General features: G+C 37.7%; 2 protein-coding genes across 2 annotated transcripts in view; both read left to right on the top strand.

Annotated features, from left to right (window-relative positions):
* TMEM87A (transmembrane protein 87A) overlaps nucleotides 1-8,647 on the top strand; it is a 51,617-nt gene extending 42,970 nt beyond the window's left edge. Inside the window, exons 14-17 of the mRNA XM_012649133.1 lie at nucleotides 155-162; nucleotides 2,207-2,262; nucleotides 2,936-2,966; nucleotides 7,399-8,647. Of these exons, the coding sequence (XP_012504587.1) occupies nucleotides 155-162; nucleotides 2,207-2,262; nucleotides 2,936-2,966; nucleotides 7,399-7,440 (137 nt within the window). The 3' untranslated portion in view covers nucleotides 7,441-8,647. The remainder of the gene's footprint in view (nucleotides 1-154; nucleotides 163-2,206; nucleotides 2,263-2,935; nucleotides 2,967-7,398) is intronic.
* A 2,259-nt stretch (nucleotides 8,648-10,906) lies between these two features.
* The window catches only part of VPS39 (vacuolar protein sorting 39 homolog (S. cerevisiae)), a 65,350-nt gene continuing 61,310 nt past the window's right edge, over nucleotides 10,907-14,946 (top strand). The window contains exon 1 of the mRNA XM_012649132.1: nucleotides 10,907-11,129. Within this exon, the coding sequence (XP_012504586.1) occupies nucleotides 11,057-11,129 (73 nt within the window). The 5' untranslated portion in view covers nucleotides 10,907-11,056. The remainder of the gene's footprint in view (nucleotides 11,130-14,946) is intronic.

The following is a 14,946-nucleotide window of genomic DNA, read 5'->3' as shown; positions in this document are numbered from 1 at the left end:
AGTAACGGGCTTTAGAATTTATCTCAACTTTAGGGAAAGCCTGCATGACACAAATGCTAGGTATTAGACCACTGAGAGGAGGACATTTAAGGCTATAGGATATCATTTTCTATTTCTGCTATATAGTTTTAAAAACTAAACTATTTGGTCATAGCCAGAGCAGTTAGGCAAAAGAAAGAAATAAAGCCATCCACATTGAAAAGGAAGAAGTTAAATTGTCCCTGTTGCAGACAACATGATCTTATACACAGGAGACCCTAAAAACCCTACCAAAAAACTGTTAGAACTAATAAACAAATTCAGTAAAATTAAAGAATATGAAATCAGCATACAAAAGCTATTAGCATTTCTGTGCACTGACAATGAACTATTCGAAAGTTAAGTCAAGAAAAAAGTCCCATTTATAATAGGTACACAATAATAAAATACTTAGGAGTAAACTTAGCCAAGGGGCTAAAAGACCTGTATAGTGAAAACTATAAAGCACTGATGAAAGAAATTTAATATACAAGTAAATGAAATGATATACTGTGTTCATGGATTGGAAGAATTAATATTGTTAAAGTGCCCATACTACCCAAAGTGATCTACAGATTCAGTGGCATCTCTATCAAAATTCTGATGACATTTTTCACAGAAATAGAAAAAACAATCCTAAAATTCATACGGAATCACAAAAGACCTTGAATAGCCAAAGCAATCATGAGCAAAAAAGAACAAAGCTTAAAAGCATCACACTACTTGACTTCAGAATACACTGCAAAGCCATAGTAATCAAACAGTACAATGCTGACATAAAAACAGATACATAGACCAGTGGAACAGAATAGAAAGCCCAAAGATAAATCCACACATTTATGGTCAACTGATTTTTGATAAAGGTGCCAAGAACACAATGAGGAAGGGACCATTATTTCAATAAACAATGTTGCGAACACTGGATATCCACATGCAAAAGAATAAAATTAGACCCCTATCTCACATCATGTACAAAACTCATCTCAAAATGGATTAAAGGCTCGAAATGGATATAAGACCTGAAACTGTAAAGTTACTAGAAGAAAACATAGAGGGAAAGCCCTATGATATTGGGCTGGACAATGATATTTTGGATATGACCCCAAAAGTATAGGCAACAAAGCAAAAATAGAGAAATGAGATTACATCAAACTAAAAAGCTTCTTTCTGCATATTAAAGGAAATAGCAGAGTGAAAAGACAGCCCGCAGAATGGGAGAAAACATGTGCAAACCACACATTTGATAAAGGGTTAATACCCAATTTATATAAGGATCTCAACTTAATAGCAAGAAAACAAATAACCCAATTAAAAAATGAGCAAAGGACCTGAATAGATATTTCTTTTAAAAAGACGTACAGATGGCTAATAGGCATGTGAAAATATGCTCATAATTACTAATTATCAAGGAAATGGAAACTGAAACCACAAAGAGATATCATCTAACCCCCGTTAAAATGGCTATTATCAGAAAGAAAAAGGATATAACAAGTATTGGCAAGGATGTAGAGAAAAGGGAACCCGCTGTACGCTGTTGGTGGGAACGTAAGTTAGTACAGCCATTATGGAAAATAGCATGCAGATTCCTCAAAAAAATAGAACTACCATATGGTCCAGCAGTCCCTCTACCGAGTATATATTACTGTCTAAAGTAAATGAAATCAGTATGTCAAAGAGAGATTTGCACTCATGTTCATTGTAGTATTATTCACAATAGCCAAGATAAAGAATCCACCTAAATGTTTATCACCAGATGAATGGATAAAGAAAATGTGGTATATATACACAATGGAATACTAACTATTTAGTCTTCAAAAAGAAGGAAATCCTGTCATTTGTGACAACAAGAATGAACTTGGAAGACATGTTAGGTGAAGTAAGCCAGGCACATAAAGACAAATACTACATGATCGCACTTATATGTGGGATCTAGAAAAGTTGAACTCATAGAAGCAGAGGGTAGAGTGGTGGTTTCCAGGGGTTGGGGGAAATTGGGGAGTTGTTGGTCAAAGGTATTTTTTAAAGTTTTTTAGAAAATTATTTGACTTTTCTTTCAGTAGTCCCATTTGTTATGTGAATGTGCTACTTTAGAGTTACAAAAGACTAAAGATTTTAAGATCTTAAGGTTCTTATTTGAGATATGTTATGTGGTTCATTTTAGTAACAACTGATATTTGTGTGTTCCCAGCAGGAAGATGATTTGAAATGGGTAGAAGAAAATGTTCCTTCTTCAGTGACAGATGTGTAAGTTTTTGAATCCTATTATTGAATCCACTAGGATCCTATTTTAAAGTTAGTACTACTTTTTTTTATTATTTTAAATGAATGTGCTGAAGAGTATACTAATGAGAATACAAGATGTTGAAACTGATTTAAAAATTAGGAGTAATATACAAACAAAAATAATTAGGATGATTCATTCAGATGACATTTCTGCTTAGAAAAATTTAACTGTATAGTAGATCTTCCTAAAATCAATGAAATAATCCTTTTCAAGTTTTTTAATTCCTTTCCAGGACCATAATTTTAATGAAACATTGGTCCTATCACATTGTAGAACATGTTTTGTTTTCTCTATACAATTCCTGTAACTCTGATACTCTGTTGTTTATTGTATTTGCCTTTTTTGTCCTGAAAGGGCCATTAATAAATACAAATCTTAGATAATTATAATAAAAAGAAACTTTAAATTGCATTCATTATCTTATTGTCTTTTTTTTTGCGACAGCGTCTCACTCTGTCACCCAGACTGGAGCACAATGGCATGATCATAGCTCGCTGCAGCCTCAAACTTCTGGGCTTTGCCTTGGACTCCTGAAGTGCTGGGATTACAGACATGAGCCACTATGCCCTGTCCTACTATCTTTTTATTGCTTTATCATACATTTTTCAATTTAATATTTCTCTCTCTCTACAGAGCACTACCAGCCCTTCTGGATTCAGATGAGGTTAGTAATCAAATCATGTGCATAAACTGTGGATCTGATGACTTAATAGGAAGTCACGAGTCTTCTGTTCACTGAGATTCAATTTATTTGACTCAGTAATGGCCTAAACAACTATGGTTGGTATAGTTGAAAAGGACAAGAATGGAAATACTGATATATTTAGGTTATTAAGTATGGAATGTCCGATTCCCTTAAGTACTAAGTTTGACAGTTGATGTCTCTGACATTTCACTTTGACATTTATTTATTTACTTTTATTGTGAAGGTACATCCTCATTCTTCCAAACACACATTTTGGCTTATGATTATGTTTCAATTTTTTTTTTAGAGCAATTTTTGTGAAACCATGGATAAGTCAAAAATACGTGTTATTTTCAAATATGAGTTCTGTTGTGGAACCACTGCAGCACAGACAGCTCGAAATATCAATGACATGTTTGGGAAGGATGTGGCTAATGAATGTACAGTATGTCAGTGGTTTGAGAAGTTCTGTTCTGGTGATTTTAATCTTGAAAATGAGTCATGTGGGCAACCTGAAAGCGAGGTGGATAATGATGAGCTGAAAGCTGTAGTGGAAGCGAATCCATCTCAACCTACGTGTGAATTAGCAGCAAGGTTTGACATTACTATTCCAACAGTATTGGACCATTTGAAACAAATCAGCAAGGTAAAGAAGTTGGATAGATGGGTACTGCACGAATTAAACGAGCATCTGAAGATAAATCATCTCAAAGCTTGCCTTTTTTTGCTGTCACAACATAAAAGGGAACCATTTCTACACTGTATTGTTACATGTGATGAAAAACAGGCTCTTTTTGACAATCGCAAGCATTCAGCACAGTGGTTGGATAAAGATGAAGTGCTGAAGTACAGTCCAAGACCAAATATTCATTAGAAAAAGCTCATGGTGTCTGTTTGGTGGTCCAGCACTGGTATTATTCACTACAGCTTCATGAAACTTGGTCAGCTGATTACAGCAGATGTCTTCTGCAGTCAATTGGATGAAATGATGAGGATGCTTGCGATTAAGCAGCCGCAATTGGTCAGTAATCCTCTTACAAGACCATGTTGCAAAAAACAACGCTGCTCAAATTATAGAAGCTGGACTGGGAAACTCTCTGTCATCCACCGTATTCACTAGACCTTGCAGCAACTGACTCCCACTTCTTCCAGGCTTTGGACCACTTCTTGCCTTGCAAGGAAAAATACTCAATTCTCAAGAAGCTGTGGAGAACACCTTTCAAGATTTCATTGCCACTTGCTCTCCAGGCTTCTTCGCTGCTGTCATAAACAAGCTACTGTTAAGATGGCAAAACTGTATTGATAGTTTAGGCACATACTCTGATTATTTGTATTGCTTCTCATTTGAGATATAATAAACTAAACTTTTGAATCGAAATCGGACATTTTATATTTAATGACCTAATAGCTTAAACGTTTAAGAATGTTTCCTTTCTTTACATATGCCTATACATGTCCCCCTTTTCTTTTCCACAGTTATATGGTCAGTGTTGAGAATGTTTTTGTTTAAATTGGGCAGCAAATACCATACTCTCTACTGTCTAGTTCCTTTGTCTTTTAAGAAATGCAAATTTAGCCCTAATCTAATCTTGGCAAAAATAATAGGGAAAAATATTGAGAAAGGAATATAATTGACCAAAACAAAATATAAATTAAGTTACCTACTATTTAATATTATATGTGTCACTACCTTCTTCAGATAATAAGGATTATAATTAGTACCTCTGATATTGGTTTTTAATTTTTTAATTTGCCTCCATATAGTTCACCTAGACGGCGTCACCTGAAATCTTATGTTAGAATTGTCTCCTGGGTTCATGGAAACTAGTCGTAGACATGTTCTGAAATTAGATTATTCTTGAGTCTCTTCATTTCAAAAAGCCTTTTGGGAGCATCTTGTCTGATTCTGACTCACCGTGTTGATTTGGCTGCTAAAAATGATTTTGTTCATTTCCCATTTATCTGCTGTGTGATGCAGGATATACAATGTCAGATTCCTTAGCTGTTCTATGCATTGCAGTAATTGAGAACTCTATCATTCAGATTTGAACCTATCCACATAAGACTTTGCTTTCTGTGGTGTATTCTGCAGTTCCCAGATCTCCCTCTTGGAGTCTTTCTCTGCTAATTGTTTGCCTTTAGGGCTTCCCTTCAGTTCTACAGTCCTGCTATATTCCTACCAGAGAGGGCTAATTAAGTGAAACCTGATTGTGCTGTTCATGGGAATACAGGTTAACTATAGTACTTTTGTTGGCACTGAGTTCAACCATCTGTTTATATTTTCCTTTTTGAAAAACTATGCAAGACTTTGCACGTATACATAATAAATGTCAGGGCTGTGGGGGTGGGTAAGAAAACATAACAATGAGCTCTACCCTCTTAATAGTCCTTTTAGTGTACATTACAGCATTGTTAAGTATCAGTACAATGCTGTATAGCAGATCTCTAGAACTTTTCATCTTATTTAACTAAAATTGTATACCCATTGAATAGCAGCTCCTCCTTACCCCCTCCTCCAGCCCCTGGCATCCAACATTCTGCTTTCTGCTTCTGTGATCCTTTTGTGACTCACTTATTTCACTTAACGTAATGTCTTCAAGGTGTATCCAAGTTGTGGCACATGTCAGAAGTTCTTTCCTTTTTCAGGCTGAATAGTATTTCATTGTATGTATATACCACATTTTCTTTGTCCATTGCTTGATGGACACTTGGATTATTTCTATATTTTGGTTATTGTGAATAATGCTGCAGTGGAAATTGTAGTGCAAATATCTCGAGACCTTGCTTCATTTCTTTTGAGTATATACCCAGAAGTAGGATTGCTGGATCATGTGATAGTTCTATTTTTAATTTTTTGAGGAAATTTCACATCCTTTGCCCATTTTCTAATTTGAGCTAGTTGTATTTTGCTATTGAGTTTTAGGAGTTCCTTATATATTGAGGTGTTCCTTATTTATTGAGTTCCTTATATATTTTGGATATTAACTCCTTATCAGAATCAGTGACACACCACATTTCATGTGCCACATAATGACATTTGGTCTATGACAGACCACATATATGACAGTGGTTCCATAAGATTGTAATACTCTATTTTTACTCTACCTTTTCTATATTTAGATATACAAATACTTACCATTGTGTTACAGTTGCTATAGTATTTAGTACAATAAAATGCTGTACAGGTTTGTAGCCTAGGAGCAACACGCTACACCATATAACCTAGGTGTATAGTAGGCTGTACCATCTAGGTTTGTGTAAGTATACTGTATGATACTCGCACAGTGATAAAGTGACACATATCTCAGGATGTATCCCTGTCATTAAGCAATGCATGACTGTACGTAGTTTGCAGATATTTATTCCAGTTCCGTGGGTCACTTTTCATTCTGTTGATTATTTCCTTTGCTGTGCAGAAGCTTTTTAGTTTGATGTAGTCCGTTGGTCTATTTTATTCTTGTTGCTTGTGCTTTTGGTGTCATGTCCAAGAAATTATTGCCAAGACCAGTATCAAGAAGCTCATGTTTTCTTCTAGGAGGTTTGTAGTTTCAGAGCTGATGCTTAAGTCTTTAATCCATTTTGAGTTGTTTTTTGTGTATTTTGAAAATTAGAGTCCAGTTTCATTCTTTTGCATGTATATCCAGTTTTTCCAACACCATTTATTGAGGACACTATCCTTTTCCCATTTTGTAAGACCAGTTGACTATATATATGTAGGTTTATTTCTGGACTCTATTTTTGTTCCATTGGTCTATGTTTTTATGCCAGTACTATGCTGTTTTAACTGCCATAGCCATGTAATATATTTTGAAGTTAGGAAGTTGTTCCAGCTTTATTTTTTTATTCAAGATTGTATTGGCTGTTGGGGTCCTTTTTGGTTTCCGTATGAATTTTAGGATTTTTTTCTCTTTCTGTAAAAACTGCCATTGGGATTTTGACAGGGATTACATTGAATCTATAGATTGCTTTGGATAATATGGACATTTTAATGATACTAAGTTTTCCAATCCATGAACATAGGATATCTTTCTATTTATTTGTGTCTTCTTTAATTTCTTTCATCAGTGTTTGTAGTTTTCAGTGTATAAGTTTTTTACTTCCTTGGTAGGTTTATTCCTAAGTATTTTATTCTTTTTGATGCTATTGTAAATAGGTTTATTTTCTCAGTTCCCTTTTTGGATAGTTGTTAGTGTATAGAAATGCAGCTGATGTTTGTATGTTGATTTTGTATCCTGCGCAGCTGTACGTTTCAACATCTTCATAGATGTTTAGGAACCATTGCTCTTAACATTTAATTAACATAAACAAGTACTTGTGAAAAATGTGTGTTTGGATAGTCTCTGTGGAAGATATTTTGGAATGTAGACCATTTTAAACTAATATACTTAGAATAAACCTTTTTTCCCCCTAGGAGCGAATGATCACACACTTTGAAAGATCCAAAATGGAGTAAAGAATGGGAAGATTTGCAGTCGAAGATGGCTAATATCAGGGAAGAGATCAGCTTCTGTGTCAGTCTTCTACACTGCTCCATAGGATTAAAGGAGGCAATGACATCCTGATCTGTTCCTTGATCTTTGGGCATTGGAGTTGGCAAGAGGTGTCAGAATGAGGAGAACATCTTACTGAAAACAAATTCATAAGATGAGAAAAACCTACAAGCTTCTTATTTACAACATTGATGCCCTTCTCCCTCCCAAACCCTGACGTGGATGTTTATGCAACTTACGTGTGTTGTTCCTGAAATTTCTATAATATTTCAGTTGTTTAATCTGTCAAACTAAAAAGTTTAACATCTTCTAAAGGACCGTGTCATCAACACCATAATATGTAATCTCCAGGAGCAACTGCCTGCAATTTTTATTTATTTAGGGAGTTACATAGGTGATGGGGGAAATTGTTAATTATCTTTCATTTTCCTGGGACGTCAAGGTTCCATCTTGCAGAGGTAGTTTTGAGAAAAAAGGGCTCTTCTAAGTTAAGGAGCCATGGTTCTATTAATGATTAAAAGAAAAAAAAAAAGAGAAACTGTTACAGTGTGATGCAGATCATTTAAAAGAGCAAAATCAAGTGCAATTTTGTTTACAAATGGTGTACATTAAAGATTTTTCTATTTCAGATGTACTTTAAAGAGAAATATTAGCTTAACTCTTTTGACATCTGCTATTGTGACACATCCCATTGCTGGCAATGTGGTGCACACTCTGAAACTTTTAACTACTGTTTTGTAAGCCTCCAAGGGTGGCATTGTGGAGTCCTAGGCAATGCTTTGTTTGCCTTCACACCATTCACTGGGTGTTGCACTAGATGCAGAGAGCTGCTCCATCTAAGTGCTGTGATTGAGCACCCTGCTGGTGGGACTGTATGCTTCAGAAGAGGGAGTTTATAAAAAGGAAACAGGTGCTGCTGGCTTAATTTAAACAGTAATTCTTGCATGAAGTAGTGTGGAGGCCCTGGACTGCTGCTCTTTCTTTAGGATTGACTGTTCTAATATCTGGTGTTGGTTTAGAGACTGTTTATAAAGGACATCACAAGGTGATGGGATTCATTTGAAACACTATATTTCTGTTTTAATGGTTTTATTCAATTTTGCCTTCCCAAGATTTTTGTTCTGTGTAAAAACTTCATGCCACTTTTTAATATAAAAAATTTTAACAAAATTAATATATTTTTCTCATTTTTTTCAAACTTTATCTGAAGACCCTTCTTTCTCCCAAACTTTCTTGTAAAAATTTTCTTTCCACAGCTTTTATTCTGGATTGTCATATTTTCTGTTGAAATCAATGACCACATAACCACAATATTCACTAACCCATAAGCTAGTGAAAGTGTTAACATTTAAGTAGTTTCTCTATAGCTCTTTATTATAGTGATTTTTTTAAAAGTCACCTAGGCAATATCTCTAAGGAACAATATGAAGAACTGACTCTATTCTTAGGCTAACTCATCAGCAAAAGGCTGATGATATTGTCCTGTACTGCTGCTGAATACTAAAACTTAGATGGATAATAGTTATATGCAGTAGGATAGTTGGTCAAATACTTTATAAGGCTACTTTGATGTTTATTTGAGACTAGGGGAAAAAAAGGATTGCGTTAAGCAGGAAGGTGTAGTACAAATTCTATAGTCTGAGGCTTGATAATTCTACTTAAATGACTTCCTGTATTATTGAGATTGGATATAGTGTGTCATTTCTTAGGACAGGTTCAGAAGGAATTTATAGTTTCACATTGACGTCACTGTTACCTTAGAGTTTATATTATGAATTTTGGTCTTGGGCCTGGAACTAAAAGGTATTAGGCCTTCTTCCAGCATAGCATTTGGTGATTCTAAATTTTTAGGAAGGTAATCAGCTTCTGTGGTGAAATCAGCCATAACACAAGATTTGTTTAGTGATTTTTGTGTTTCTGACTCCTTGAAAATATATTTCCATTTGATTATCAGAACAGTGTTTGGTAAAGATGGGACAAATATCCCTAGTTTAGTTTACATATGAAGAAACTGACATTGTATAAAAATAAAGTGACCAGGACCAATTTTTTGACTTCATTTCATAGACTCACCCTTTTCTTTTACATTTTTGCTTTAAACCCCAGTGCTTAATTTTATAACTTACCTTCTTAGGGGGAAGTTACCAGATAGGGATTATTCTTGCAGCTCAAACTCAATTTTGTTGTTTTATGTCTCCAGAGGGAATACTAAGGTAACCTCAGATAGAACAGGACCCATAGGAGGAAGGAGCCATGACACTTACGTTCCTAAAAGGAATATTAGGATGTGTAAGACACAGCTTTGGATAGTTTAATTGGTAGGAAAGTGACCATCAATTTAAAAAGGAGTTTATTTTACTGGGTTCCAAGAGCTAGTGAATCAACTCGTGCTGCCTAAATGTCTAGGGACTAGTAACATCAGCAACACCTGAGAGCTTGTTAGAAATGCTCAATTGAGGGCCCTATTCTGGTCCTACTGAATCAAAATATGCATTTTAACAATATCTCCAGGTGATTCTTATGCACATTAAATTTGAGAAGCATTGGCCTCAAACAATGGTTTTCAGCCGAGGTGATTTTGCCTCCCAGGTGACATTTGGCAAAGAAAGACATTGTTGGTTATATCTCTGGAGAGAGGGTGCTAATGACATCTGGTAGGTGGAGGTTAGGGATGCTGTTAAACATCCTACACTACGCAGAATAACCCCCTTCCCCCAAACAATTATCCTGCCCTAAATGTCAGTAGTGCTACAGTTGAGAAACCCTAGCCTGCAATGGTGGTTCTCAAGCTTCTAAGTACATGGATTCATTTTGGGGTTTATTAAAACATAGATTACTGTTCCCCTCTAGAATTTCTGGTTCAGTAGAGTTGGGCCAGTGAGGCCCAGTTGGGTTCAGTGAGGCCTCAAACTGCATTTCCAACAAGTTCACAGGCCCTGCTCATGCCGGTCTAGGGACCACACTTTAACACACTGCCCAGAACAACTTTGAAGTGTGAAGGTAAGGTACTTGAACTAGGTGGGATATAATGGCAATACTAAAACAAGTATTTATTGAGTGCTTAGAGTGTGGCAGGTGTTGGCTAAGCGTTTAGGAGACTAGGTCATAGGTATTTACTCTAAAATCGTTTTGCAGATTAGGAAAGTCCTCTAAAGATTAAATTTCCTGAACAACACAGTTCATTTCCTAAGTAACAGCTCTCCATCTCGGGTCTTACGCCAAAGCGCGAATTCTTAACCACCACGCTAACTGCCTAAGACAGTTCTAACATTAAGAGCTGTTTCCTTTCTTGTTAAGCCTGTGGCTACTTTGGATGGAGGAATTCTGTGTCCTGAGAACCCAGGGACCAGTAAATTCCTTGACAGTGCATTGGGCGGAAGGGGCGGGACTGCGGCGGCGGAAGGGGCGGGCTTAATGAGCAGGAAGTCCGGTGTTGACGATTGGCTCTGTTGCTGAAGGGCCTGTAGCCGGGATTCCTGGCTGGTTCTTGGTCTACTCTTTCCCCAGCCTTTTTCCGGACCCTACCCCGGCCCGGCACCCTTGGGACGAGACGGCGGCGGCGACTTTCTCCTCGCCGCCATGCACGACGCTTTCGAGCCAGTGCCGATCCTAGAAAAGCTGCCTCTGCAGATCGACTGTCTGGCTGCCTGGGGTGAGCCGAGGGGCCACGGGGCCGAGGCGGGGTCAGTGCCGGAGCGACCCGGATTTTTGGCGAGGCTGAGGAAGTGGACAGGCGTCAGATTGTGTGGGCTTCGGTCGGATGTTGCCCGAGAGAGGCCTGGGATGACGAAGGGCAGAGACATGACCACCGGCTATTGACGGCGATGTTTGCGGGCTGCTTAGGTGAACCCCAGGGATCCAGTCATTTTAGGGATGTTCCATCTGCCCTTGCGCTCTGTGCAGAGTTGGAGGTTGAGTTTTCCTTTTAATTGTGCTCAGCTTTGGCCCATTTCGATTCCCAGTAAGTCTTCATTTTAGAGGGGCAAAGCAGTGGGAGGCTCTCAGCCTGTCAGGATCTTGAACTTGTTCAGATGATTATGTTGTTTTCTAGATGAAAGGCAACACTGGTTATTGGGCATTGAATAACTTAACACTATATGCTACCCCCGCCCTTTAGTGATCACTCATTGTTCATTTCTCATTCCCGTAGGTGGCTCACATAGTTACTAGCCTCTTAATCTAACCAAGTGGGTGAATACCTTATATCCAAAGTGACCAAGTTAACTAACTCTGTAGGTAGAAGAGTATCATTCCAGACTGTCATGAAACCTAACCTATGAAAACTTGCATAATCCTTTTGGCATTGACTAGCACAGAAAGCAGGGTCAGGCATCTCTTGTGTGGTCTGGAATACAAATGAAAGTTTCAGGAAGCTACCCTTGACTCTTAACTATGAACATTGGGCTTTTATGCATGAGTGGTTGGTCTGATAGCAGCCCTAAAGACCAAGCAAATAATTTCAATCTTTCCTATTAGTGTTTAGGCCCTAGAATCAAGGACCGTAAAAAAGTAGCTCAGAACTTCTTAATCAGATTGTATACTGAACTAGGTACCCATAATGGGCCTCATGGAATCTTGGTGGTGAATGGCATCCTATGCGTCATGTGTTCACAGTGCCACATGCAAGTGTCATCCTTGCAGAGTTCTTCATGGCCTCTTCAGTAAGGTTCTTTCACTACAAATCTTCATGTTCATGTGCACCCCTCCTCCTCTAGCAGCTCTGGGCCTCTTTAAAATCACACCTCCACAGTAAGCTGTCCTAGTCCTTTGGGTTAAGGGAGAATCCTACCTCCTCCAGACATCTCAAGAAAACCTCCATTTCCTGTCATTAAATGCTCTAAGTAAAAATTAAAAATAAATAGGAAAAAAAATTAAAAAAATAAAAGACCTGACACTCTGCACAAAGGGATTCATTTCCTTATTGCTTCATCAAATATGTATTAGGTACCTACGTGGGCCATTCTCTCTGCTAGGGACAGGAATACAAGGATGACTGAGAAACAGTGTCTGTGCTCCTAGAACACACACTTGGGGACAAAGACATATGAACAGATAATGATACAAGATAAAATGATACTAGAGACGTATGCTGCCTATTACTGCAACATGGAGGAGGGTACCTCAGTCAGCTAAGGACATATGCTTCTGAAAGGGTGAATGCAGCTGTTGTCACACTTGACTAGACTTGTCAGAATCCTTGACTCTGATCCTCTATGGAAACATTAGTGCATATTTCTCTTAGACTCTCTCACAAACTCCACTTCATCACAGTAAAGTTTACCTGTACCTGTGCTTTTCAGAAACACAGTTTTGAAATGGTAGGTAGGTTTTGGCTTGCCTTGATTACCCACAAATAGGAGAAATGCTCTTTGCTTCCTAGAGTGCTGTAGTAGATATTGGCCTACAAGAGGCCATTTATTGCTTCCTGCCTCAAAAGTACTTTATTTCCAGACTGTAGCAGCAATAATTATTGCTGTTTCTAGTCATTATCCCCTTTATCTACATCGTGTCCTTAGATGAAAAGTTTGTCCAGGAGACTTCAGGAACCAGATCCCACAGGGCCAAATAATATTTGAGCTGGAAGGTGTCTTGGAGACACTGTAATCTATCTCCTGGGAAATAGAAACGAGGAGAACACTGATAATGATGATTTCTTCCTAAACTCCAAAGTTGTATAATCCTGCTGCCTTTCAGCATCTTCATTTGGATGTCTAGTAGCATGGCCAAAACAATTATTGATTCCATTCCCCTCAAGCATACCTGCCCTCTCTGTATCCCGCATCTCAACAAATGGCATTTCTGTTTAACTCTTTGCCTAAGGCCAAAGCCTTGGAATCATTCTTGACTTCTCTCATTTGCTTTTACACTACATCTAATCCATCAGCAAATCTTGCCTACCCCACCTGCAGAATAAATGTAAAATCCAGTCATTCCTCTCCATCTCTACTACTATTACTCTTGATGAAGGCACTGTCATTTCTCATCTGAATTACTGTAATAGTCTTCTGACTGATCACCCTGTGTTTGCCTTTGTGCCATTTTTAGTTTTTTATCTACACAGAGGTAGGATGAACCTTTGAGAACCTAATTCTGATCACATCTCTCCTCTGCTCAAAACCCTGCGGTGGTATCACACCACAACTAGAATAAGTTCCAGAGTCCTTACCACGGCTGGCAACACCTGACATGATTAGGCCCTGATTACTTTCTTGACTTTATCTTTTACGTGCTTACCCCTTAATCCTTTCTGGTACTGGTCACACAGTCTTCCTTGTTTCGCGAATGTGCAAAACGCATACCTACCTCAGGGCCTTGCCGCTTCTTGTGTCTTCCGCCTGGCACTCACTCGCCCTGCTACATATGGCTCATTTCTCATTTCATTCAGGTCTCTTTAAATGTCACCTAAATCAGCAAGACCTTTCCTAACTATCCTATATCAAAGAGTTTGCCGCATCCACCAATGTGCTGTTTTCTTAGCCTTATCTTTCCTCTAGTCACGGATCACCACCTACTATTATTTTATGTATTTAATTATTATATAATTATCTCTCTCACTCCACATTAGAATATAAGTTCCCTCAGGACAGGAACTTTGTTTTGTAGATTGCTATATCTCCAGTGCCCAGAACGGTTCCTGACTATTGATTAAATGTTTAATTAATGAATAACAATAAGTGAATAATAACAGCTCCATTTATTGAGTACTAATGTGTTATAAGTGTTTATGAAATAATAACAACTTCAGTTTACTGAAGAAGAACCTGGGGCTTAGAGAATTTAAGAAATTTTTCCAAGGTCATATGTTCAGTAAATCATGTCTGATTCTTGAATGTGGATCCTAAACTTCTGTGTATGTTCAGAGCCTGTAAAAAATGCAGACTTTATGTATATGTGTATATCTGTATGTATATATGTATGTACATACCATATTTTCCAAAGGAACAATGGAAGAATAAACCAAAAATTACTAAAATGATACCTATAGCAGAAGGGAGAGAACATGGTAGAATGGACAATAATGGAAGCTAGACTTCTCATAGTTTTAGCTTTGGAATTACGTAAATATTTCATAAAATTAAAAAATTAAAATTTAATTGCACATTTCAGGGTACCACCCAAGAATCACTGAAGCAGAATCTCTGTATGCAGGGCCCAAGAATGTCCATTTTTTAGTAAGTCCAGGTGATTCTAATGCAGCTAATGAGGAATTATGCTTTGAGAAACACTATTCTTTGCCATTTGACTGAAAGAAGGGAGGTGACCACTACCTTATTCATTCATCTCTGTGTTCCCTCCAGTGGCCAGCATTGGGCCAGCAATGGACTTGTTTATTACATGAGGTTGGACTGTGTTGTACTGTTGAATGGAGCTTTATTAGGATAATTATGAGCAATAGGGACCAGCCTTACTCACTTCCCAGGAGGGGTCAAGTCTAACCTTGTGGCTCAGGATTAGACCATCAGGAGTGT

Source organism: Propithecus coquereli, unplaced genomic scaffold (genome assembly GCF_000956105.1).
Source record: "Propithecus coquereli isolate 6110/MARCELLA unplaced genomic scaffold, Pcoq_1.0 Scaffold3, whole genome shotgun sequence".
Lineage (NCBI taxonomy): Eukaryota > Metazoa > Chordata > Mammalia > Primates > Indriidae > Propithecus > Propithecus coquereli.
This window is presented reverse-complemented; position numbering and strand designations above follow the sequence as displayed.